This window comes from Andrographis paniculata, unplaced genomic scaffold (assembly GCF_009805555.1).
Source record: "Andrographis paniculata isolate CXL003 unplaced genomic scaffold, ASM980555v1 Contig26END, whole genome shotgun sequence".
Taxonomy (NCBI): Eukaryota; Viridiplantae; Streptophyta; class Magnoliopsida; order Lamiales; family Acanthaceae; genus Andrographis; species Andrographis paniculata.
Genome location: NW_026137557.1, coordinates 1,217,762 through 1,242,336, shown reverse-complemented (window position 1 = coordinate 1,242,336; position 24,575 = coordinate 1,217,762). Strand labels below are relative to the sequence as shown.

The 24,575-nt window shown below is 32.1% G+C and overlaps 4 protein-coding genes across 5 annotated transcripts; all 4 read right to left on the bottom strand.

The window, feature by feature from the left end:
* Positions 1–942: 942 nt before the first annotated feature.
* LOC127246037 (microtubule-associated protein RP/EB family member 1B-like) lies at positions 943–5,165 on the bottom strand. The gene is made up of 8 exons (XM_051267217.1): positions 4,849–5,165; positions 3,162–3,230; positions 3,004–3,090; positions 2,825–2,931; positions 2,593–2,741; positions 2,399–2,475; positions 1,401–1,514; positions 943–1,221 (listed from the first exon to the last, which is right to left on the bottom strand). Exons 1-8 carry the CDS (start codon positions 4,954–4,956, stop codon positions 1,111–1,113), a joined length of 822 nt encoding a protein of 273 aa, XP_051123174.1. The 5' UTR covers positions 4,957–5,165; the 3' UTR covers positions 943–1,110.
* Positions 5,166–10,723: 5,558 nt separating this feature from the next.
* LOC127246038 (uncharacterized) lies at positions 10,724–12,676 on the bottom strand. Its single transcript, XM_051267218.1, has 2 exons — positions 11,750–12,676; positions 10,724–10,935 (listed from the first exon to the last, which is right to left on the bottom strand). The coding sequence occupies exon 1, from the start codon at positions 12,604–12,606 to the stop codon at positions 11,794–11,796; it is 813 nt and encodes a 270-aa protein (XP_051123175.1). The 5' UTR covers positions 12,607–12,676; the 3' UTR covers positions 10,724–10,935; positions 11,750–11,793.
* Positions 12,677–13,687: 1,011 nt separating this feature from the next.
* LOC127246036 (RINT1-like protein MAG2) lies at positions 13,688–17,557 on the bottom strand. 2 transcript variants are annotated; one of them, XM_051267215.1, is made up of 5 exons: positions 17,195–17,557; positions 17,027–17,113; positions 16,214–16,317; positions 14,091–16,002; positions 13,688–13,891 (listed from the first exon to the last, which is right to left on the bottom strand). In XM_051267215.1, the coding sequence occupies exons 1-4, from the start codon at positions 17,475–17,477 to the stop codon at positions 14,125–14,127; spliced, it is 2,352 nt and encodes a 783-aa protein (XP_051123172.1). In that variant the 5' UTR covers positions 17,478–17,557; the 3' UTR covers positions 13,688–13,891; positions 14,091–14,124. The 2 variants fall into 2 exon arrangements, with proteins under 2 accessions (XP_051123172.1, XP_051123173.1); XM_051267216.1 differs by having other exon boundaries at positions 13,688–13,861.
* Positions 17,558–18,607: 1,050 nt separating this feature from the next.
* Positions 18,608–22,526, bottom strand: LOC127246147 (uncharacterized). The gene is made up of 5 exons (XM_051267390.1): positions 22,168–22,526; positions 21,928–21,977; positions 20,542–20,665; positions 20,350–20,448; positions 18,608–19,400 (listed from the first exon to the last, which is right to left on the bottom strand). The coding sequence occupies exons 1-5, from the start codon at positions 22,364–22,366 to the stop codon at positions 18,775–18,777; spliced, it is 1,098 nt and encodes a 365-aa protein (XP_051123347.1). The 5' UTR covers positions 22,367–22,526; the 3' UTR covers positions 18,608–18,774.
* Positions 22,527–24,575: the final 2,049 nt, after the last annotated feature.

Here is a 24,575-nt window from a genome sequence, read left to right as displayed (position 1 = left end):
AGATCGCACGCAGGCAACAAACAGTCAACAACAAATGGCAGATCGCACGCAGCAACAGATAGACAACGATAGTTGGCAGATCACACGTAGCAACATACAGACAACGGACATATGACAGATCGTTTCAGATCGCACGCAGGAAACAGACAAGGAAGATTTATATTGCACACAGGCAACAAACAAGCAGCGAACAGATGACAGATCGGAGACGAGGCAAAAATACAACTTGCAAAGGCATGATCTCAAAATCACAAGACCTCCGGGTACAATCCAGGTTGAATGTACCCGGAGAAACACGGGTTGGTAAGCTATATCTACGGCACGAGGAATAAAGGCTCTGATACCATGTTAGAAATTTTGGGAGAAAATAATGAGATTGTGTTATTGATAATCAAAATAACGAGTTTATATATAGGCAATACAAAATAGACTTGATAGAGATCAAATCTATATATAAATCTACTAAATCTAAAACTAAATATTTAAAATATCTCAACATTACTAATTATATTTTACTTAAATTTTCGTATTCACAGTAAACCGAACACAACATGTGAGACGAAAGAAGAATTACTAATAAATAATAATTGTTGTTGGAAGTGAATTCAAACTCATTTATTTAAGAACCGAATCCAAAATATTTTTTTGTGAGAAGAGAAATCTCCAATGTTACTAAATATATATATATATATATAATCCCTTCATCTCAACTCAATATATTAACTTATTTTTTTATTATATTAAATTAAAAAATAATAGTAATATTTTATTTGAGTAGATATAGTAATATTTTTGTCTTTTAAAAGTAAAAAATAAATAAATATTTTAATAAAAATTAAAAATATTTTAATATTTATATAGAATTACTTTTACTATAATTGAAATAAAATTAGACGAAAATAGCAGAAAGAGTATCTTGAGCGAAAGGAGGAAATATAAATTCGCAATAATATAAAAACAAAATTGAAAATCATTTAGGCAAAATTCTAATAACTTTTTTTTTTTTTTTAAAAAAAAAAATTTCTCATGGACGCACCTGTTCCCAAATCACAGCTACCTTAGCTTCAAGAGCTTCAAAACCACACAATTTCTCCTACAAATATTTAATCCTCAAATGATCGATTCAGTTTCTCCAACCACGACGACGTCCCGAGCTTCGGCAATCGCTGCAGGCTCCTTCACGTCGGCGGAGTATAGTATCTTCTTGATCGCCACGGCCATCTGCAACAGACAGGTTCGAAAGAAAACATTATTACATGTAAGAGGTGTTCTTTTAAAATTTTGATTTGAATCTTTTTACTATATCGTCGTAATTCTTTTGTAAAAACTCGCTGTTGAAACCAAAAATCAAAATGAAAAGGAAAAATCGAACTCTAAAAGAACAGAGGAAGCATTCATACCGGGAGATTCTCCAACTGCGGCGTCTGACAGAGGATTTCGATGTCCCTCAGCTTCGCAAAGTAGAAATCCCTTTCGTTCTCCAATAGATCGACTGACAGCTTCAGCTCCGTGATCTAAATGACAAACGATTCAATCCTCAGTCGAAAACGATAACAGAGTGATCGATGAATGTCTTCTTTTGAAGTTTAGATTTAAATGTGTTCTTTCGACGTAATACAAATAAACGTCTGATGTGATATTTTAAATGAAAATTTTTGGTTTTGTATATTGTATATTAAATAAAAACTACTCATGCCATCCCAATTCGAAATACTCTTTTTGCCAATTTCATCTCAAAAGTATATTTTTTCCTATTTTAATAAAAATAATCATACATTAATACCAAAATACCTGACTTTTACTTAAAATTACAAATATACCATTATACGTACAATTATTTTATACATAAAATCAAACGGCAAAATTGTCAAAATATCTTGCACACTTCCATTAATCAATAAAATACTATTATCTTTTAATCTATTATAAAAAAACCAAAGAGGTACATTCATCCGATACAGAGGAAGTATGTATCTTGGTATCTTGGACGGGAAACTGATAATAGTGCAAAGCCAAATCCAAACACACTACAAATAAAAATTTAATTTTAAAATAATATCTAATGAAATATAAATAGGTGTTTCATACTCCCTCCATCTAGCTAGAAAATATATATAGAGTAATTATTTCATTAAATACTTCATTTTTTTCCACAAATACCCTTAGATCACATCATTATTTTTATACAAAAAAATAAATGCACAAATGTGATTACACTGTTTTTATCTATCCACTATAATTAAAATACTATTATTTCTTAAAACTTCGGCCAAAAGTAAAGTATACTTCTTAGTTGAACGGAGGAAGTATTAAATAAGACATAGATATTTGGTTCGATCTTTTAACAATGCAAAGATCGAATCCAAACATTAAAGAACAGAGTTTGCAATTTTATTACCTCATTTGTTAATCCTCGAATCTGCGCCGAAGAGTCGGCCGTCGGAGCTTCCCCGGCCGGTTTCCCTTGCTTCGTACCTGAAAGTAAATCCTACATTAAACAACTTCAAATATATATACATATACATATATATATATATATATTCGATGCAGCTATTTGATTTGATCGACTACGAATCGCAGCTTCAGACTCACCGGGAATCTTGTTGCTAACAATTCCATTTCCGTCGCAGACACTCGAGTTAAAGGAGTTGCTCGTTTGCAACGACTTCGGGTTTTTCTGAGATGTCCTGACAGTTTTCTCCCGACCACCCTTCGTTCGACGCGCCACCGGATTGTAATTCCTGTCGACAAAAAAATCGAGCATTACAAGAGGTTAGAAGTCAAGTTACCCGAGAGTTCGTTCGACACTAAACATTAGCATTACTCGTTCATGATGCCGCCGTTAACGGAATCGCAATAGCGTTTCAGCCATTGCAGAAACTCGAGGTTGTCAAGAGGCCTCCCCTTGATAAGTTTGTTGACTTCGACATGCTGCAATGAATAGATGGATATGTAAAAGAAATAATTAATTAAAGCACGAAATCGAGAGGTATAAGATTGTACCTTGCTGATTTTGAGTTTGTTGAAGACATCCTGAAGCACTTTGTAGTTCTGGATCATGTCGTACTCGGTCTTGGCATCGAAATTCACCTGAAACAACGTTGAGTCGTTGAGCAACGCCCCGATTGTTTGGTAAGAAACGAAAGAAATATCGTCATCACCTTGTGCATCGGGACAACTCCGGGATGTACCATGTCCATCATCTGACATTGTACGGCCCCGGACGCCGCCTGTGTAACAATTCAACATGTAATAAATGAAAAGAAACAGAGAAGGTCCATCATTTTTTCATGACATGATTCCTAATAAATATTTCCGTACAATATATATAAATATATATTCTATATACTCACAAAAAACCAACAAACATGTTTAAGTCGACCAATAATTCCTTAAGTATACGCCACACACAAATATATAGATGTACGAAATCTCAAAAGCACGCATTAGGAAAACCGAAATGATTCTCTAAACTCGTGATCAAACTTCATATCGAACTGGCATTTCCGAAGAAATTTAAGCTAAGAGTTCGACACGACTTAACACAAAAGCATATACACCAAAAAAAGGCTTAAACCGATCAATAATTCCTAAGTTAAAGCGACACACATTGCAAAATAACTCATGATATAACTTCATATCAAACCAGCATTTCTGAAAATTTAACCTAACCTTTTAGCACAACCGATACATTAGAATTTTTGAGGAAAATTAAATGAAATTGTCTTATTGATCATCAAAATAAAGGTACATCTATATAGGTAATACAAAACGAACTCGATAAACTCAAATCTAAATAATCTAATATATGGATAAGTCCAAATCTAAATATAAACCTACTAAATCTAAAACCGAATATCTAAAATATCTCAATACGGAAAAAAAGAAAATACATCCAAAACAAGCTTAAGCGGACCGAAGACCAAGTACACACATATACATATATATATATATGTGTGTGTGAGTGTGTGTACAAAATTTATAAGCACACAATATCAACTCATGGCACAACTTCATCTCGAACCGGCATTTCTGAAGAAATCTGAGCCAACCTTTCAACACAACGAATCCCTTTTATCGAATACAACAACATATATAAACCACATTCACTATTATTAATTCGTCAACTATGACTCTATGTTCCCTAAACGAAATTGCTAAGGAAATATCTTCGCTATGTTCATAAAAAAATTGTCTCTTACATTCAAGACCTGTGTTTTTGTTTAAAATATCATATGAAAAACTTATTCTCTATTCTAAAAATCACATACTGCTATTTCGATCACATCAAACTACAATTTTCGTTCTCTGTTAAACTTTTTACCATTCTTAAAAAAAAAACCAAAACTCCAAAATACTTCCAAAACATTTTCTTGATTCTTGACGGGCAACAACATCAAATACTGAAATTTTATCAGAAGTAATCTTGATCCTAAAGGAAAAATCAGCTAAAATCCCCAATTAGTGTAATGATCAAGAAATATGCAGAGCAGAACAGAATCATATACATAAACTATCGAAAACAAAATCAATTTGCAGCTTTAGAAGTATAAATCATTTCTTTTCAAGACAAAGGCAAAATTAAAATACATTAAAAAAAACAAGCTCATTTCTTTCCAAACATAAACACAGAATTTTTCCGTAAAAACAAAGCAATATAAAATTCAATTCGCTCCAACAGCATGACCTCAAAAATAATTTTGCATAATCAAATAATCAACTGATAATTTAGTAGACACAGAAACATATATTCACACACATATATTGTCAAATCAGATTCCAAGAAACAGCAAATTAATTTTGGGGCAAAACCCTTTTTCAAGCAATTAATCCCCAAATCTGGTTCACCTCTTCGACTCGAGACAGATCAAGCTGAAGCGTGGCGTTCACCCAGGCGAGAATCTCATTCCTGCCGACGAAATAGGCCCCATCCATCATCCCTATATTCGTCGCCATTGCCGCAATCACAAACAGCACTTTCTCGAGAAAACAAAGCAAAATTCAGCCGTCTGGAACTACACCAGCGACTACTAGTTCAAGATTTCTACAGAAAAATGGAAATATCCCCCCAAAATTACTACTATCCTCCTTCCCTGGGTTGAATTTTAGAGCGAGAGAGAGAGGGCGTCGAAGACGGTGAAGAAAACCAGAGGGATTTTGCAATTCAAAAATTTTGGTTGTTTATAAACTGCACTCATTCAACTATTTTGAAGAATATTTTTACGAACTCCAGGACCAAAATACCGGATAAATCATCACCGTTTAAATATGAAATCTTCAGAATCAGCGGTGTAGATCTATCTGGAGTTATTACTCTAAGGGTCTCTGAATAATTATTGATTAGCAAATCATTTTATAGCTGTTATACTTACAAGCCTTCTTTTAATGCATAAATTTCTGATTTTAAAATATATTTAATTCTTTTTTTTTTTATGAGTTTTAAAAATAATTACTTTAAATTTAATATAAAAATAATATTTGATGATAAATTTTGTCAAAAAAAAATAATATTCTTTTTATAAAAACAAATAATTCAAATAGTAAAACTTAAAAGAAAATTTTACAAAAAAACATACCCATACAAATTTATCACTATTTTTTATTACTATTGCTATAATTTTTCTAATTTTAAGTAGTCATAAAGTAATAAGTATAACATGGAAAATTAAAAGTGGGTGTCTTCGTTTGGGGATTTGAATTTTAAGTTGGAATTTGAATAATAAAAATTTTGAATTTAAATAATTATATAATGTAATATAAATAGATATTGATTTGATATTTTGAATATAAAATTAATTTTTAATATAATATAAAAAAATAAAAATAAAATTTAATTTGATATTTTTTAAAAAATAAAATAAAATAAATAATATATTTTAAATTCATTCCCCAAACAAACACATTATATTATTAAAAATAGCAGAAAATAAATTGAGTATCATTTTAAACTATAAATAAAATACTAAAATGACCATTTCCGAAAAAGTAATTAATCAATTAAAATAAAATAAAAAGTAAAACTGCAAAAGCTGGCTGCGGCCAGCAATCCACATTCAACAAGGAGCTTGTCTGTACCATTCTTGAATTTCTTATTTTATTATTTTTTATATTTTATTTTGATTTGATTTTAAAATTTTGATTTAAAAAATCTTTTAATATAATACTTCTTATATGTCAAAAATAAAGTATTCATTTTTTAATTTAGTATGTCCATAAAAAAGTATTTATTTATTTATTTTAGTAAATATATTATCTATCTAACATTACAAAATACTCTTATAATTTACAATATTACACAAATATCATTACTTTTATATAACACAATACTAATAAGATTATTTTAGTCATTTCTACTTAGTTCCTACTACATCTCAATATAATAATAATATTTCTAAAACTCTGTGTAAAAAGCAAACAGATAGATAGTTATGGGACGAATGGAGTAAGTCTTTTATAAAAAATAATAAATATACTTTTATTAAGAGAAAAAATCAATTTTGGTTTCAATATAACCAAAATGTAGCAATTTTGGTCCAAATATAAAACTTTTATCAATTTTAATATCAATATAAACGATTTCAATCAATTTTGGTCCCATTATAAATAATTTCAATCAATTTTGGTCTCACCGTTAAAAAAATTAACGGAAATTGCTGACGTGGACATAACGGAAGTGACGTGGCAGCTGACCTGGAAACTACACGGCCATGTACAATCATACACGGTCATGTATATTTCATTGTATAATTGTACACGATCATATTGTTACAAAGTCATGTAATTTCAGTGTATAACTATACATGGTCATGTTGTTACACGGTTATGTATAATTTTACACGACTGTGTACATTTCTGTTTTAGTCTAAAATTTTATTTTTTTTGTTATATTTTTTAAAAAAACAATTATTTTAAATTTAAAATAGTTGATATAGTTAAAATGGAAAAAATCAATAATAATCATAATATAATTAAAATTTATCAATTTTAATTCAAATATAAAAATTTATAAGATATATTTTTTTGAAATATTTTGTCTAAAATTCTATTATTCATAAAAAAGTTTTCTCTTACAAACATCCGATTACACAACTATTTTTTAATTTTGTATACTCCCTCCGTCCCATAAAGAAGTATCCATTTGCTTTTTACACGTAGTTTTAGAAATATTAGTATTATACAATGAAATATACATGGCCATATAACAACATAACCGTATATAATTGTATATGGCCTTGTAGTTTCCAGGTCAGTTGTCACGTCACTTCCGTTATGTTCACGTCAGCAATTTTCGTTAGTTTTTTAACGGTATAACCAAAATTAATTGAAATTGTTTATATTGAGACTAAAATTAATGAGTTTTTTTATATTTGGATCAAAATTGATAAATTTTGGTTATATTGAAACCAAAATTGATTTTTTCCCTTTTATTAAAATTCATACTAGTTGAATAATATAATTTTATATTCAAAATTATTAAAAAAAAAAAAAAAACCAAATAAACAAACCCCTTTGGATGTGTTTGGTTAGTGTTTTAATTTGAAATGTTTTTTAATATTCATTTTATTATTATTTTTTTTTTGTGTCATCTAAATTATTTATTGTTTTTTACTTTTTTTTTTAGTAAAAAAAAATTATTTTTTTATTTTTTTCATACCCTAAAAAGTAAAAGTTTTTATTTTTTATCTAATTTTTTTAAATCCGTATCCGATCAAATATAAATGACAAAGGAAGCATGATGTATGGAGATATACATTTGTAATACCTTTTGGATAGAAAGCTACAATTCAATTACTTCATTTAATAACAACACCGTTGACTCTATTGGTCGTACGTTGATTGCTAATGTTATCTATCTCCAAAACTTTGTCTGTTACGACGCCAAATTTTGCCGTACACCGAAGATTTTTTACTATTGGAAAGCTTTTCCTTTTTGGCCTTGTCTCCTCATTTTAGCATTCTCCTAGGTAATGCGAAGTCAGTCGAAAAATATCGCCGAATAGACGCGGGTATTTTAAAGGTATTTCCTATGCTTATGTTGAGTTATGTTTTTCCTAATTCCCTTTCATTAGAGCTGTAAAACAAACGAACTGTTCGCGAGCTCGACTCGGTTCGACTCGTTTGAACTCACTAAGAGCTCGTTCGTTAAGCTAAACAAGCCGAACACGAGTCGAGCTCGAGTCCTTAACAAGCCGAGTTCAAACATGACAAGCTCGGCTCTGTTTGGCTCGTTTACAGCTCTATATTTTATTCAATTTTGCCAAGTTAGAAATTTTACTATAAAATACGCAGAGTACTTATTAAAATGAGAAAATATGTATATTTATAGTATAATCCTATGCTAATGATATCCAAATTATATATCTAAATCTATAATATAATATCAAAAGTATGTCTATATCATATTCTCAAATTTTAAAATATAATCAACATTCATATCCAAGAATCTCCCACTTGAAGACTATTGCATCTTCCACTTCAACATTTTACTTTATCAGTAATGACAGCGCCAAACTTCCTTCTTCACTCATTGAAGCCAATTGAGGTTAAACACAACCTCAATACATCTAAGGTCACCACATTAGGTTGCATTTCAGGATTGCTTATAAACCGGCTCACTACTCCCACTGCATGTGCTTTCCAGTTCCTAAAAGTATCATATTTACACTAAAGGAAATATACTAATACTCTCTTTGTAGTGTCGTTAATGAACGTGATGTAGTACCATGAGCCTGCAAGGGATGATACAGGAGCTGGTCCCCACAAATCCATATGGACCAACTCCAACTTCTTCTTTTTTAAGTCTCACCCACTCTTTGAGAATGACACATTTCTCTACTTCTCAAAAAACCAGTCATCGCATACTTCAATATAGATGAACATTAGATTTGGTAATCTTTCCTTTGAAACAAGTTCTTTTATCCCCTTCTCGCTTATGTGTCCAAAACGAGAATGTCATCAATTTGTATCATTATTTATGACCACATAACCGATTTTGTCTCTCATGATGATCGTCGTGTAAAGAGTGTCATCTTTTCTCCCTTGAGTCACCACAATGGATCCTTTGGTTACTTTCCACGACTTAGTTTCAAAACTATTGAGTAACCTACATTATCCCATGAAAATAAGATTTTGTTTCGGACCCTGGACATGTCTTTCGGCATTCACTCTTCATTCGCCTTCATTCAGTATTCTGATTCGAACCATCCTTTTACCTACAATTTTCAATGACTCATTATCTGCAAGATAGATAGTGCCAAAATTACTTGAGGTTTATGATTCTATGATTCCCGAGTCACTGTATCAGTGGGATGACGCTTCTGAGTCCAAGATCCATAACTTCATTGAACTGTTGACGCTCAGAATCAGTGCATCGGATATCTCTTCCGCTGCGTTCGCCGAACTCTGATTCTTCTTTGGCGCCCTACATTGTCATTTCAAGTACCTCTTTTTGTTGCAATTCCAACTTACCATCTGAATTGCATCTTTCTTGTCTTTGTTTTTCAACTTCGACTTTAATCATTCTTGATATTGATTATTTCCTTCGCCTCAAATCTACCCCTAATTTTGGAACTAATGGTAGATCCAAATCTAAATTCAGCATTCTTATCCGAATTTCTCTAGATTTCATCGCTCAAGATTAGATCTCGGGTTGTATCAAACTTCATATTATTCTTCCCCGAATAAGTCATACTTAATGTTGTTACTACCAAATCCCAACTATCCGGAAAATACGATAGTAGGATTAAAATTTTGATCTCTGAATCAAATTCAAGATTCACCGACCGCAATTGCACAATGATCAACTTGAATTCGTTCAGATGCATAGCGACAAGAGTTCCTTCAAACATCCTTAGGTTGAATAATTTTTGCGCCATGTAAACCTTGTTTGCAACACACGATTTTTCGTACATATCCGATATTATTATTAAAATCTCTTGTATCAATTCTGCATGAGCAGTGTGAAACGAGACATTCTCTGAAAGTGTTAGTCAAACCGCACTCATTGTTTTCCTATCGATCTTCTTGTATTCGGCTTCATCCATGTCATTGGGTTTCTCTTTCAACGCTGCCTCTAGATCTTTGTCATACAGGTAATCTTCTATCTGCATCTTCCATAAATTGAAGTTCATTCCACCGAATACCTTGGCAGCAGGACGATCACCCGTCTTGATTCCCACTCAAAAGAATCGAGGACTCTAATACCAGTTGTCGTGAAAAATTCAAGTAATTAAGAAGAGACAAATAAGAACACAAAAGCACAATAATTTGATTACTCAATTTGATCAGAATGATCTACATCTAAGGGCGTTTACCAAACCAGAAATTTTACTATTTAACACGTAGTTAACTAGTTAAAGTGAGAATACATGTATATTTATAGCATAATCCTACTACAATAATATTTAAATTATATCCTTAAATTTTAGGATATAACCATGCTTCGTATACCACAAACAGTTTCCAACAAAATCACTTCACCTATTCACTCGTTAAAGTAAAAATTCATCAACCAACAAAAATACAGCAAACAAACACAATTAAAAAAAATCCCCAATTTATCACTCTCTATACGCCGAACCCTCAATTGAATAATTTTTCACATTCTTCCCAACTTATGGTAGAAAATTACTCGAAAATAATCACAAAGCACTACAACAAACAAAGGATTCTAGTTTCACCCACAAATAAAATGCAATAATAGAGAAATAGAGAAACTAATTCAAATCTTCAAAGAAAAATTGCTGATAAATAGTTGTTTTACTGGAGAAGAGGACTGAGATGTTATTCGTATTATTGTCAATGAGCTCTACTATTTAGAGAAATCCTTGTAGATCCGAGAACAAATTCGAGAGAGAAATATTGGAGAAATAGCTCTCATCTCATCAATAATACCTTGTGCCTCCGGCTGCCGCAACGACTTTGATCCGTTGTCTTCTGTGTTGGATAAATATGGGTGTTATAAAATAAAGAAAGAAATCGGAGAGAAGGCTTTGCCTACACCAGGCTATCTCCTAGGAGCATGAATTTTTTTGTTCTGAAATTTCGATGGTCAGACAAATCGCCTCTATTTATGTTGGTTTTAATAAAAAGTATATATTCTTCATTTTAATATAAAGTTTTTTTTTTTTTTTTTCATTTCAAAATATTATTTTATATTCTAAAAAAAATAATTATTTATATAAAAAAATTAATTAATCAATGACATTCCCGTAATAAGAAGTATTCTTTTTGCCACGCCGAAGTGTTTGATCTCAGGCTACTTTTCCGAACGAGAGAACCGGGTTCAAATACATAAAAAGAGTGTGGAAGACATGTAATTTTTTTTTAGGGTGCGTTTGTTTTCATGTTTTGATTTTGAATTTTAAATAATAAAATTTTGAATTTAAGTAGAAAATTGATTTGATATAAATAAAAATTAGAAAAAACATTTTGAATATTTAATTAATTTTAATATAATATAAAAATTAATAAATAAATATTTGATTTAATATTTTAATAAAAAAATTATAATTAGTACTACATCTATCATTAAAAATTAAATGAAATTAATTAAACAAATACACCCTTAAAAAAAAATTAAACTGATTTTGAATAAAATAAATAAATTAATAATTTAATACAAAATAATAATATTATTTTTATATTATCTTCATTTATTTATTCTATATATGAAAAAAATCCATCAAAAATACATGACAAATAGTATTTCAAATTAAAAATATTAGTTAAACAACAGTCAAAAACTCACGAGTAATGAGTCGCACTATGCTTAAACGCCAAGACGACGCCGTATCATCGACGGATCCTAAACAAACAGCAGAACATGAAGAACACGTACAGCAGTTGCAGTCCCACCATGGAAATGCCCAGCAGAGTTTCCATATGCACACCTCTGTACCTCTCCACTCCTTCGTAATCCCCTATCATCTTCAAAACGACGACGTATGAGTGCACGAAGTACGCACCGTTTTCCACCAGCTCCTTCACTTCCTCCACCGCCGTCGCCATCGCCGGATCGACTTTCTCCAGGCAGGAATCCAGATTAATCGCAGCGTTGTTCATCCACTTCACAATCTCACTCCTCTGATCGTCGCTCTGCGCCTCCACGAACGGATGCTTCCGCATTCTCGCGAGCGCGTTGCTGATCTGATTCATCGCCTCGATCGACGAATTCGAGCAGGTATCGACGAAATCCGCCGCGGATTCGTCGCGATCTTTTAAATTTGGTAGGATCGAGACGAATTTCTCGAGCTTGACGGCGGCGATACGAAGCGAATTTGAGTAGATCTGGCTAGGGTTTACACTCGATTTGGGGGTAAATTTTCCGTCGAAGCTTCGTAAACACGAGAAGTAATCGGAAGACACTTGACAGTAGGCTTTAACAGCGTAATTGACGTCAGTAACGTGCGGCTGGCGGCGAAGGAAATTGCGGAATAAATAGGAAATCAGAACGGCTAAAACGAGCGTGAACAGCACAAATATGAAGAAAAGCACGAAGATTAAGATCCTGTTCCTCCTGCGGAATGCTGAAATGGTTGCGTCTTCTTCGAGAAGGTTAGTTTTGAATTTGTTGGTGGTGTTTTTGTTTGCTTTGTCTGTTTCCATTACTGAATGATTGAATCTGCTGCTGCTGCTGCTGCTTTGATTTTGTGATTTTGATTATTGGAGGTGTGGAAGATAGTGATGAATTGAATTGATGATAGTGAAGAATAGGAAGAACATCATGCTCTTGCTTGCTGTGTGCAGCGAAGTTTCGTTTATGATTATAGTATTGCTTGCCGTTGACCGTTGACTTGTTTGGTTGAAAAATCTGTCATCCTTTTCTGTGTAGAAGAATAGGCCTCCGTTGACATGGCTTGGGAATCAATTTCTGACACAAATATTTGAAAAAATAATCCCTCTGCCTCGGGATATACTCCCTCCGATTTTGGTTCTGTATTCGTCGGTTTTTTTTTTTTTTTTTTTGTATTATTTATGTAATTGGACTATCTACTTAACGTTATAAATATCTTTACAACTTACAATATATTACACAAATGTCATTACCTATATCACGCATACTAATAAAATTATTTTAGTCATTTTTATTTTATTTTTATTATATCATAATATAATATAATATTAATAATTCTAAAATCAGGTGAAAAAAAAAAAAAAGACATGGAGTATTAGAGACGGTATATATTTGAAAAATGAGCCCTTCAAAATTTTGGGCCTGGGCGAAGGCCCCTTTTGCCCTGGCCCAGGCCGGCCCAACAAAAAACCGGCCGGACCTCCCGGCACGGATAAAAATGGATCGAGCCAGCCCAAAATTGCCACCCCTATTAAAGAAGAAGACTATAACAGGATAACTACACTATACACCCTCAAAAAAAGCTATACAGCACTACGAGGAAGTCAGCACTAAATAATTGCAGGCTACAGTCATCACATATAAATTCAAAAAAACCAAATACTTATGCCGAAAGGGGATAGACATGTGACTGTGACGCATGGTTCAAACTCATGACGCCTCAGGTCATCTGCCACACATAATTTGATTAGTATGATTTATCTATTAAGCCTAATTTACAGGGTATTAGGTTTGACCAAGGATTTACTCAATTAAGAAATGGTACAATGGATCATATTTTGAAGGCTAACCTAACCATCTCTTAAATTTTAGCACATAAAAACCAATACTACGTCCAAAAAAATCAATCACCTCCGCCATTTTATTACCATACGAAGCTAAAAGTTTAAACACCGAAATAAATCTTGACAACAACACAACAAAGTTAAAAAGACCTTTGCAAAATAAGATAAAAGAGTACCTGTAATTTCACGACGTTGCGCAATTAATCAGAACCACGATCGATTCCTGACATAGTAAAGATTTCATCCATTTTCCCTTAGAATCAAAAGACGAAAGAATGTAATCAGAACATGACAGACGCCTGACAGACGCCGATCAGGACAATATAGTTTCAGCATACCATGGACCATATAATGAATCGAAGAGCTCAAATTGACAAAATTTAAACGACATATTTGCTCAACAAGAATGATCGAATTTCATTCAAAGAATTAAGTAGAGAGGAAAGTGTTACCTCTTTGTATAATCTTTCGGGTATATGAAAATCTTCAACCAGTGAATACTCGATTCTTGGCTATCTTTTCTACCTCACCCGTACTTAAATTCCGAATGCCGTTTTCCTTCAGCCATCTTTCATCCCCAATCTTTTTCAACCGTTTCTTCTCGGTTTTTAATAACTTCAACGCCTCGTTAACTTTCGGGAAAAAGCCTTCGGGTCTTAGACACCACACGCCAAATATCCCAAACAGAACCATTGCATCATTCCAAAGTCTCTCGACTCCACCGTCGTGAAATTTCACATTGCTCATAATTATACTGTTAAAAACCAATTTGTCAATCCCGGCCGCCACGTTTCTCCATACCCTCGTAAAATCCATTTTGTTCAGCCCTTCTTCAAGAATCGACAATTTTCCCTGCAAATAAGCCATTGCTTCAACAAAGGATCGAGACAGGGCTGAGGCTTCATCACTCTTTTCCTGCCATTGCCTTTTATTCTTAATATAGTCTCGGCAAAGTGCATCGAAACCCCGTAAGACGACAGTCGACAGCTTCTCTATCCATTCATTTCGGAACTCCTCGAGCTTTTTTATTTCTTCGTGAAAAATTCCACTCTCTCGTGCTTCTGAATCTTTATTTGTAGCGCCTGCCTCGGTTGTTTCATGCTGTTCCATTTCAAGAAAGAATACGTCTTCGCAATATTCTTTCAAAACTGATTCGAAGCAGTGAGAAGCATTAATAGACTTAGCAACTTTCGTTAGAGCACTGTTGTCTGTCAGTGCAGTCAATCCCTCGGCTTCTTGACACCTTTGTTGCAACCGATCGAGAAATTTGTGTATGATCGGTGCACCCGCCAATCTAACAAACCTCGATTTTAGTGATATGTTAGGTACCGATCGACATCGATCGATGACAGAAGAAAAGCATCGGAATACAGCACTTGATATCGAAGGGGATTTGTATTCTTCCTGGCCAGACATAACCGAGACTTGCTGTCCTTCATTTATCCAATTTCTGTCGTCCTCCATATGAGATTTTAACTTATGAAGCGTGTCGTTGAGTTCGATCTCGGCCCACAAATCGAGCCAATCAGGCCTATCGCAAAATACCGTCATCAAAGACATACTGCCGGTTTCAGGGAGGGAAAGAAGCATTCCGGAATGAGCTGCCAAAGATTGAACTCGTTTATCGAATCCGATCATCAAGTCCACAAGATGTAGCCAGGAGGTCTTTGCCTGTTCTTGTACAGCATCGCTTTCTTCTTTGAGCTTATCGACATAATTGGGGAATATTTCTTTGGCCAGGTATGTTGACAGGGAAGATACCATAGCCGAAATCCATTCCTCTCTGCAACTATAACCAGATAGCATTGCTTCATCGACGAGCGGCTGTAACAAGTCATCCATAGAGTCGACATAATCTCGTGTGATCTTATAAACAAGCGCGAAAATGAACTCGGGCTTATCAATCCACTTCGAGAAGTGGCGCTGTGAGGCTATAGATATCGGATTCACAAGCTCTTCGATAACCCAAAGGGGCTGGTGAAGATCAGCATCCTTATAATGCCCCTCAAGTTGCCGGGATTTTCGTCTTCTCTGCAATTCTTGAAGACCACACAATGCAAGGAAGCTTTCGCAATACTGGTGTTTCAAGTCGCCTTTCATGGTGAAGAGAGGGTTTGGAACATTTGTTGATTCCTTTGAATCTTGATTTGATGAGCTTAGGGATGACAGAGGGGGTGGCCACCCAAGAGAAATAAGAAGAGTACGATGATCGGCTATAGCCTGAGGCCTTAGAACAGCCAAAGCCCTGTCGATTCTATGATCAACGGCTGAAACTAGATGAGCCCATTGGGGGTGTTTCTTTATAACTGAACTAAGTAAATCTTCTGTCGATTTGAGAGTTCTTAAAGCAACTGCTCGCATATCCTGCAAAGTCACAGGATTCTCCAATTAGTCGAGTACTTTGTTAACATTATTCAATAACTTATGTTCGACATTATTAGATGTCAAAATGAATGTGAACATGTCTATGAACATCTTATCGTATAAACTAACTGCAACTATGATCAGGTTATGCAAACCAACTATTCCAAGAAGCTAATCACATTGACAAACTGACTCTTTGAAGTGAACTTACTTCTAAACTTTTGGCGGATGGTTGCTTCCTCAATGTTCGATTCACAACTGTAGATACAGCATCTTCAAGGTCACCAACCAATGTGTCGAGCTTCAATGCAGTCTCTGAGGGATGTATGCAGATTAGTTATGAAACCAAGTGACAATCGATCATAATATATATAGAAAGATAGATAGATACATTTTCATTCATGACAAAAATCTACACAAAACATAATTGATGACAATATCATTCTCGGTATATTAAAGATATCTTGGCATCCAAATATCAATCAACTCATAAACAAATGCATTGTCAGATACGATATAGCTGCTAAACTACGCCCCGGTCGATTAGTTAACACCAAACACCCTATGGAGTATATTTTGTGCCGAACCTGTTTTCTCACTACGTAATCTATAATTAGAAAAAATAAAAAAAAAATTCTCTGTATACACACATCAAATCCAAAAACTTATTTTCAATTCAAAACATCTTATTCAAAGACAAATGTTCATACAAAAAAATTTCAAATCCAAATAACCCCAAAACAAAACAATAACAGACTCAACAAACTAACCTTAACAAAAACAGAGAAAATTCAATTCAGGATCAAGATACAGCATTCTTCAAACATAATTAGTTCTTCCATTTTCACAGCTAAATCAGGAGAACAAATCATCTAAACTCCTGGATGTTCTAACAAGCAATGTTCCTACGCCAAAATATCCTCAACCAAAGTGTCCAGAATCTTAATTTCACAATAATTAAACAAATATCTATCTATCTCTATATATATATATACTGTAAAGTTTGGAGAAAACCAAAATCAACCTGCATAATTTCTCACGGTTTCTACTCTGGCTACTTCCTTTGCTAATGTCTGCAACTCCTCCCACATCCCTCTCCTCAATCCGTCGCCTATAAAAACACGCAAAAAAATCATCAGCCTTAAGTAAAATCGAGAAAAAGAAAAAAAAAAAATCCCTAAAATTGACGCACCAGGCGGGGAGCGAGCGGAGGAACGGAGAAGATCATCTAACTGTGAGTGCACATTAGTCAATAGTGATCCGACGCGATTCGAGTGGGAAGAGTGTTGAGTCAATTGATGTCGGAGCTCCTCGTTGAGTTCGGAAAGCGTCCGATCCAAGGCACCGGATTCCATTTGGAGCTCCGAAAGTAAATTCGGGGCTCCATCGAGGTCTTCTCTTGAGCTGAGGTTGGAATTCAGGAAAGAAATGACGTACGGCGATAGCGTCGCCGGCGGCGGCAAGGCTCGCGTCATCGGATCGTCGTTTCGTCAGTCGGAAGGAATGAGCAGAACGACATTGAAATGAAGAACGGCGGTGTATGTGGGTTTGTATTATTGCAGTCTGATCCCTAATCTTTGTAGTAATTACAAAACACCATGTAGGAAATATTGTTTTTTTAGAAAAAAAAGAACTCCACATACTTTTTTTTGTTTTTTTTTTTAAATTAAACTCCCTCATCCCCTGTGTTCTGTTTTCCTGTTAGAAGGTATATAATTAGTATATAATTAAAAATAATTATTATATAATAAAAATAATTATAAATTTAAATTTAAATAATTAATTAATTTAACTTAAATTAAAAAATATATAATAAAATTAAAGTGTATAATTTATTTTTTTTTAAATATAATATAAATGAACAAACAGAAACAAAAATATAAATTATCGTTCAACATCATATTTTAACTTAGGAGTATATTTTATAGTATGTTTTATTGAAAATAATATATATAATCACTCTATTCTCTCAATATAATCTCTCAATACAATTTTTCGATTGCAATTCTAAAAATCAATAATAGCTATGTGAACGGAGCCAATATTTTAACATAGGAGTATATTTTAAATTTTTCTTAATTATATATATACATATGTGATTACATCAAAATATAATTATTTTTATTAATATATTTTTTATATTTCTATTGAAGTTTTGTGTCTACCAAATCTCCCATTATGCAAAATGCAGGAGGAAATGAGTAACAATAAAGGAAAATCAACAATAAATTTAGGTGTGTTTCTTTAGCCAGATTTCAAAAAAATTAGATTTGAATTTGATTTTTATTTGAAATTTAAGATATATTTGAATTTTTGTGTTTGTTTTAGGTTAATTTGGGTTTGGAGAATTTTAATATTTATTGGTTCGATAGACAATAAATATAATAATATAAATATATATTAATTTGTATAATTTAATTATAAATTTATATTATATATATTTTTTAAAATTTTTATTTATTTATATTATAAAATTTTTTATAAAAATTTAAAAAAAACAAACACAGACAAGCTGTCTACAGTTTGTCTGCCAAGACATCCCAGTTTAGAAAATTTTACTGTACAAATAGTATTTGTGCGGTAAAAAACTTGCCTCGAAGAAACATGCCCCAAATTTTCTTATTCGTAATTGTATTATTTTATTATTATTGATAACATCCGTACATTTTTAACATTTCACAAATCATATATATAGAGAGAGAGCGCACAAATTGAACCGCACCACCAGCGCCGCCGCACACCGGAAGCCGAGCCGAGCCGAGCCGACCAAACCTACGCCGCCGTGAACCTATAAACCACCACATGCAAATACTTCTCCCCCGGCCGGACCACCTGCGACGGAAAATTCGGCCGGTTCACGGCGTCGGGAAATCCCTGCGTCTCCAGGCACAGTCCGGCGTGGACGCCGTAGACGGCGCCGCCCTTCCCGGCGGTCCGGTTCAGCATATTGCTAGTGTACACCTGAACGCCGACCTGGTTGCTCCACATCTCCATTTTCCGGCCGGTCTTCGCCGCCTCCCTCACCGTCGCCACCTTCGCCAGGTGGCCGGCGGCGGCGGACCGGTCGACGACGTAGTTGATGTCGTAGCCGCCGGGGAGGGCGGCGAGGCGGCTTCCGATGGGGCGCGGCTGGAGGAAGTCGTACGGCGTGCCCTGGACCGGGACGACCCGGCCGGTCGGGATGAGGGCGGCGTCGACCGGAGTGACGGCGGCGGCGTGGAGGTGGAGGGTGTGGGAGAGGACGTCGCCGCTGCCGTGGCCGGCGAGGTTCCAGTAGGTGTGGGTGGCGAGATTGACCGGAGTTGGTTTGTTGTGCGGCGTCGCCTCCATTCTGATGGCGAAGGTCCGCCGGCCGATGAGGAAGTACGTCACCGTCACCGTTAGTTTGCCCGGAAAACCTGCCGGAAAGATTGGTGTTAATATATATATGGGTTAGAGATTTAAATGAAAATTATTCTGTATTTTTTTTATGTAAAAAACTTATTTTTGCTACATATGTAATATATACTAGTATAAATTTTAAAATATTAATTATTATATCAAAACTTAGTACAAATTAAGAAAAAATTACAAAATTACTTCTATTAGTGTCTTATAATACTAATAGAAAGACATTTATACAAAAAATTAATAAGTATAAGAATATTTTTAATATTAATACAACGACCCAAAAGATAAATGTGAGGAGAGGAAGTATATTTTATATTTAAAAAAAAAAAGCATCATTTTCCAAAAATATTAATATATTACATGTATTTATTATCCATACATGAATTGTTCATATTTTATTTTTTTAAGTAAATACGAAACTAAGGGTGTGTTTGTTTGGGAGTTTGGATTTTGAGTTGAGATTTGAATAGTAAAAATTTTGAATTTGAATAGTTGTATGATGTGATATAAATAGGTGTTGATGTGATGTTTTAAATGTAAAATTGATTTTTAGTATAATATAAAAAATAAAAAATAGGTGTTTGATTTGATATTTTTTGAGGGAAAAAAATGGGATGAATAGTGGATTGGAAATCCAATCCCCCAAACAAACACACCCACAAATCATCAAACTTACATCAAATTAAGACATAAAACTACAATAATTTTTACATGTGGGATCATTTATTTATTTTTTCTACTATTAATTCCTTATAATAAATAGGCTAGCATTTCTTCTTTAAAAACCAAATAAAAAAAAGACCAAATATCAAATCTTAGGAAAATGAAATGTAACTAAAAAAGAACAATTATAAACAATTAAATAAAATTGGAAGAAGATCAAATATCAAACTCATTTCAAATAGTCTATTAATATTTTAAAATTTGAAATTTTAATTATCTTATATAAATACATACCTTGTTCTCCGTCATGGCTGTCATAAGTAAGAGACAAGTGACTATTTTGAACAAACTCACGAACTTTCCAAACAACGTCGGAAAATCCTTGCGTCCCACCTAACATATACATACAATATAAATATATTCATCAAAACAAATCATTCAAACAACTTTGTGACGATAAAATCAAATCATTTAAAGTTGATATACCGTGAAGGGTATTTCCATGATCATTTGGGGGTAGATGGTACACCTGGCCACTCAAATTGAACTTCGCACCGCTGATTCTATTCGCCACACGCCCAACTATTGACCCAAAATAGGCTGTATCGTTCTACATTTAGAATTAAAATCGAAAGTCATAAGATGGTAAAAATGTGTTTGATATGATTAAAAATAATTTTGATAAGTAATACTCATTTCCATCATGTAAAATTATAATTATCTGATTTGAGCACAGGATTTTAATATGACGTGCATTTTTTATTTTATTTTTTGTAATAAAAAATTAGAAAAAATGATTAAAAATAAAAAAAAAGATAGTCTAATTTTTTTTGCTTAAATAATGACAAAAAAAAAGTATATATATATTTTTTTATGATAGAGTAAATATTCATGTCTATTCAATGTTTCTATTTTATACTACTAAAATTCTATAAATAAAATTATGCACCCAATAATATATTGGTTTGCTCTTTTGATTTATTATTATTATTATTTATTATATAAATCATTGTATCGAATTATTATTTTATTTAAAATAATAAAAACGGAAACATAAAAAGCATACACCACTCTAACTTATTTTTACCATTAACTTTAAAAAAAAAAAAAATCCATATATATAAGGGGAAAAACATCATTGCATTTATATATCAAAGTAAATTTTAAAATTTAAAATATTTATATATAATAATTATTTTATACTTCTTATATATTACTATTATTTACTGCTCCCTCGTCCCACATACCATGTCAACATTGATGTTTTTGTCCCACATGCCATATCATTTTTCTTTTTTGAAAAATGATTATACACTTTAATCTCATTTTAAACTTTTTAATTTTATTTTTTTAAAATTTTAATTAAACTAATTAGTTATCTTAATCTTAATTTATAATTATTTATATTATATGATAATTATTTTCACTAATATATTTTTAATTATCTACTAAGACGGAGGGAGTATTAATTTTTTTTATCACTTACCGGTTGAGTTGTCCTAATTAAAAAAATACACCTAAATTTCATAGTATTCAGTAAAAATAATATTCCCTTCGGTCTCTTATTTTTATTTTTTTTAACCAGTTTCAAATCCATAAATATTAAAATATTTTAGAAATATTTTACATATTTCTATTAATTAATAAATTATAATTTTTTTAATCTATTAAAAAAAGACATTGATTTGAGACAAAGATCGATATGAATATAATATTTTTATTAACAATTTTATGTCTAATCCTATATATATATTGACAGCCATTTTAAAATATAACAAAAAAGTACGTGAAAAAAAAAAGTTCCAAAAATCACAAGTAAATTAAAACACTAAAAAAAACAAAAATTGAATATATTAGACGAAAGAAAATGACCTTGTAGTCGTCAATGGATTGGAAGCCAAGAACAATGTCGTCAAGCTTCCCTGCGGCACAGCAGCAGATATTAATTAATAATAAAATAAATCAAATCAAATCAAAGTTATATAAACTCGATCAAAACCCTAATTTATTAAAAAGGCAAGTCAAGACAGCCGTCGGATGGACGGATGAGAACGGACGGCTGCGATTGAAGCTAGCATGAAATAGCGAGTAGAGAGTAGAGAGAGTACTGACCGTGCCTGTCAGGGACGTGGAGCGACAAAACGGTTGCGCCGTAGTTGGAAATCCTCACCGCAACTTCACCGTCGCCTTTTTTCAGCTCGTAAACGCCGATCTCGCCGCCATTTCCGACTGCTGCTCCTACCAGTAGCAGTAGCACCGCCGCCGTTAGACTTGCCGGAATCGGAATCGGAATATTCCTCGATTTCGACATCGTATCTGCTACTGTTGAAGATCGATCGATTGTGATTGCGATTGTGATTGTGATTGCGATTGCGATTGTGGATACGAACGAGGCTGCGGTTTCTGATTTCTTATTTGATTTATATGAGAGAGAGATTGAGATTTGGGAGAGAATTTTGGATAAGTATTTGGAGAAGAGATAGAGATTGGGATTAAGGAACAAGTGTAATTTGCATTACAGATTTGAAGGAAAAGGGTTTGCTAATTAATTAAATTAATTAATTAATTAATTGGGTAATAAATATAGGAGAGTGATATCATATGGTGATGTGTTGCATGTTTCTTGTTTTAGCGCCCCCTTAAATGCATGAATGTGCATACTTTCAATATAGTACGGATCTTATTCGGGTGTGTTTGTTTGAGGATTGGATTTTAAATTTATTATTTATTCAATTCTTTTTTTTTTCTAAAAATATCAAATCAAATATCTATTTTTTATTTTTTTTATATTATACTAAATAAAAATCAATTTTACATTCAAAATATCACATCAACACCTATTTATATCACATCATACAACTATTCAAATTCAAAAATTTTACTCCCTCCATCCCACATAATTTGTCCCTATTTTCTATTTCGTCCGTCCCACATAATTTTTGTCCATTCATTTTTTGGAAATATAATTATACACTTTAATCTCATTTTAAATTTTTAATTTTATAATTTTTTTAATCTTAATTAAACTATTTAGTTATCTTAATCTTAATCCACAATTATTTTTATTATACGATGATTATTTTTACTAATACACTTCTTAATTACTTATTAATCACACTTTACCTAAATTCCCATATATACAGCAATAGACCCATAATACATGGAACGGAGGGAGTACTATTCAAATCTCAAATCAAAATCTAAACCGCCACACAAACACATTCACTACAAATATTTTTAAATATAATAACATAAATGAATATTTTAATTATTAATACTCCATCCGTCCCAATACAATAATTTTGTTTATCAATTTTGTCCGTTCTAAAATAATAGTCTTGTCATATCACCATAAAACTATCCTTATTTTTTCATTATTATTACATAATTATCACTACTTTTTATACTAATATACTCACAATGGCAAAAAAATCATTTATCCCTACTTAAATTTAAGAAATATTAGAAATTTAAGAAATATTAGAAATATTAATATTTCTTAAATTTCGTGCCCAACGCAATAAAACTATACTTTTGAGACAGAAAAAGTAATAAAAATATAAAAGAAAACTATAAATACTGAAAAAGCACAACATATGTACTCTCTCCGTCCTACTTAAATTTTTCACTACTTAAATTGTCCACTTCTACTTACTGGGTTTTAGGTATTAAGTAATTGGTGAGTAATTAAGAACTTTATTAGTAAAAATAATTATTATTTAATAAATATAACTATAAATTAAGATTAAAATGACTAAATAATTTATTTAATATCCAAAAAAATTTAAACTATGATTGAAGTGTATAATTATATATATTTTTTTTAAAAAAAAAACAAATTATATGAGATAGAAAAAAAAAAAAAATAGTAGAGTGGGATGGAGAGACTATTTATTTAATTTTAGAGAATAACTTACGAAATATATTGCTACGTTCTTTTATGAATTATTTACAAAACTTTTACTATATATCTATTTTTTATATTATAAAAATTAATATTTATTTAAATTATATTAAACGATTATTCAAACTCAAATTTTTATTTATTTAAAAATCCAAACCTTAAAAGCTTATCCACAATTGATAGAAAGTTTTATAATTGCAATTTCAAATAAAATATATGATATATAATTAATGTGTGAGGATTGCATTTACTAAATTTCAATTATATACATTGGACGTAGACAACTTTAAATAAATAACCGGGTTTTATTTGTCAAGAGTCCACCCCAACGGCTGGGGGTTTCAAATTTAAAATTTATTATTTATTTATTTTTTTAAAAAAATATTAAATCAAATATTTTCTTCATAATTTTTATATTTTAATAAAAAAAAATTATATTCAATATATATTTATTTGTATCACCCTAACAAACTATTCAAATTTAAAATTTTACCGATAATTACCAAAAACAAACCTTTATAACAACTACTAAAAAAATAATAAAACTATACCATCATACAAACCCTAAACCAAACCAAAGTTACACTAAATATAACAATATTCAACCCAAATAATA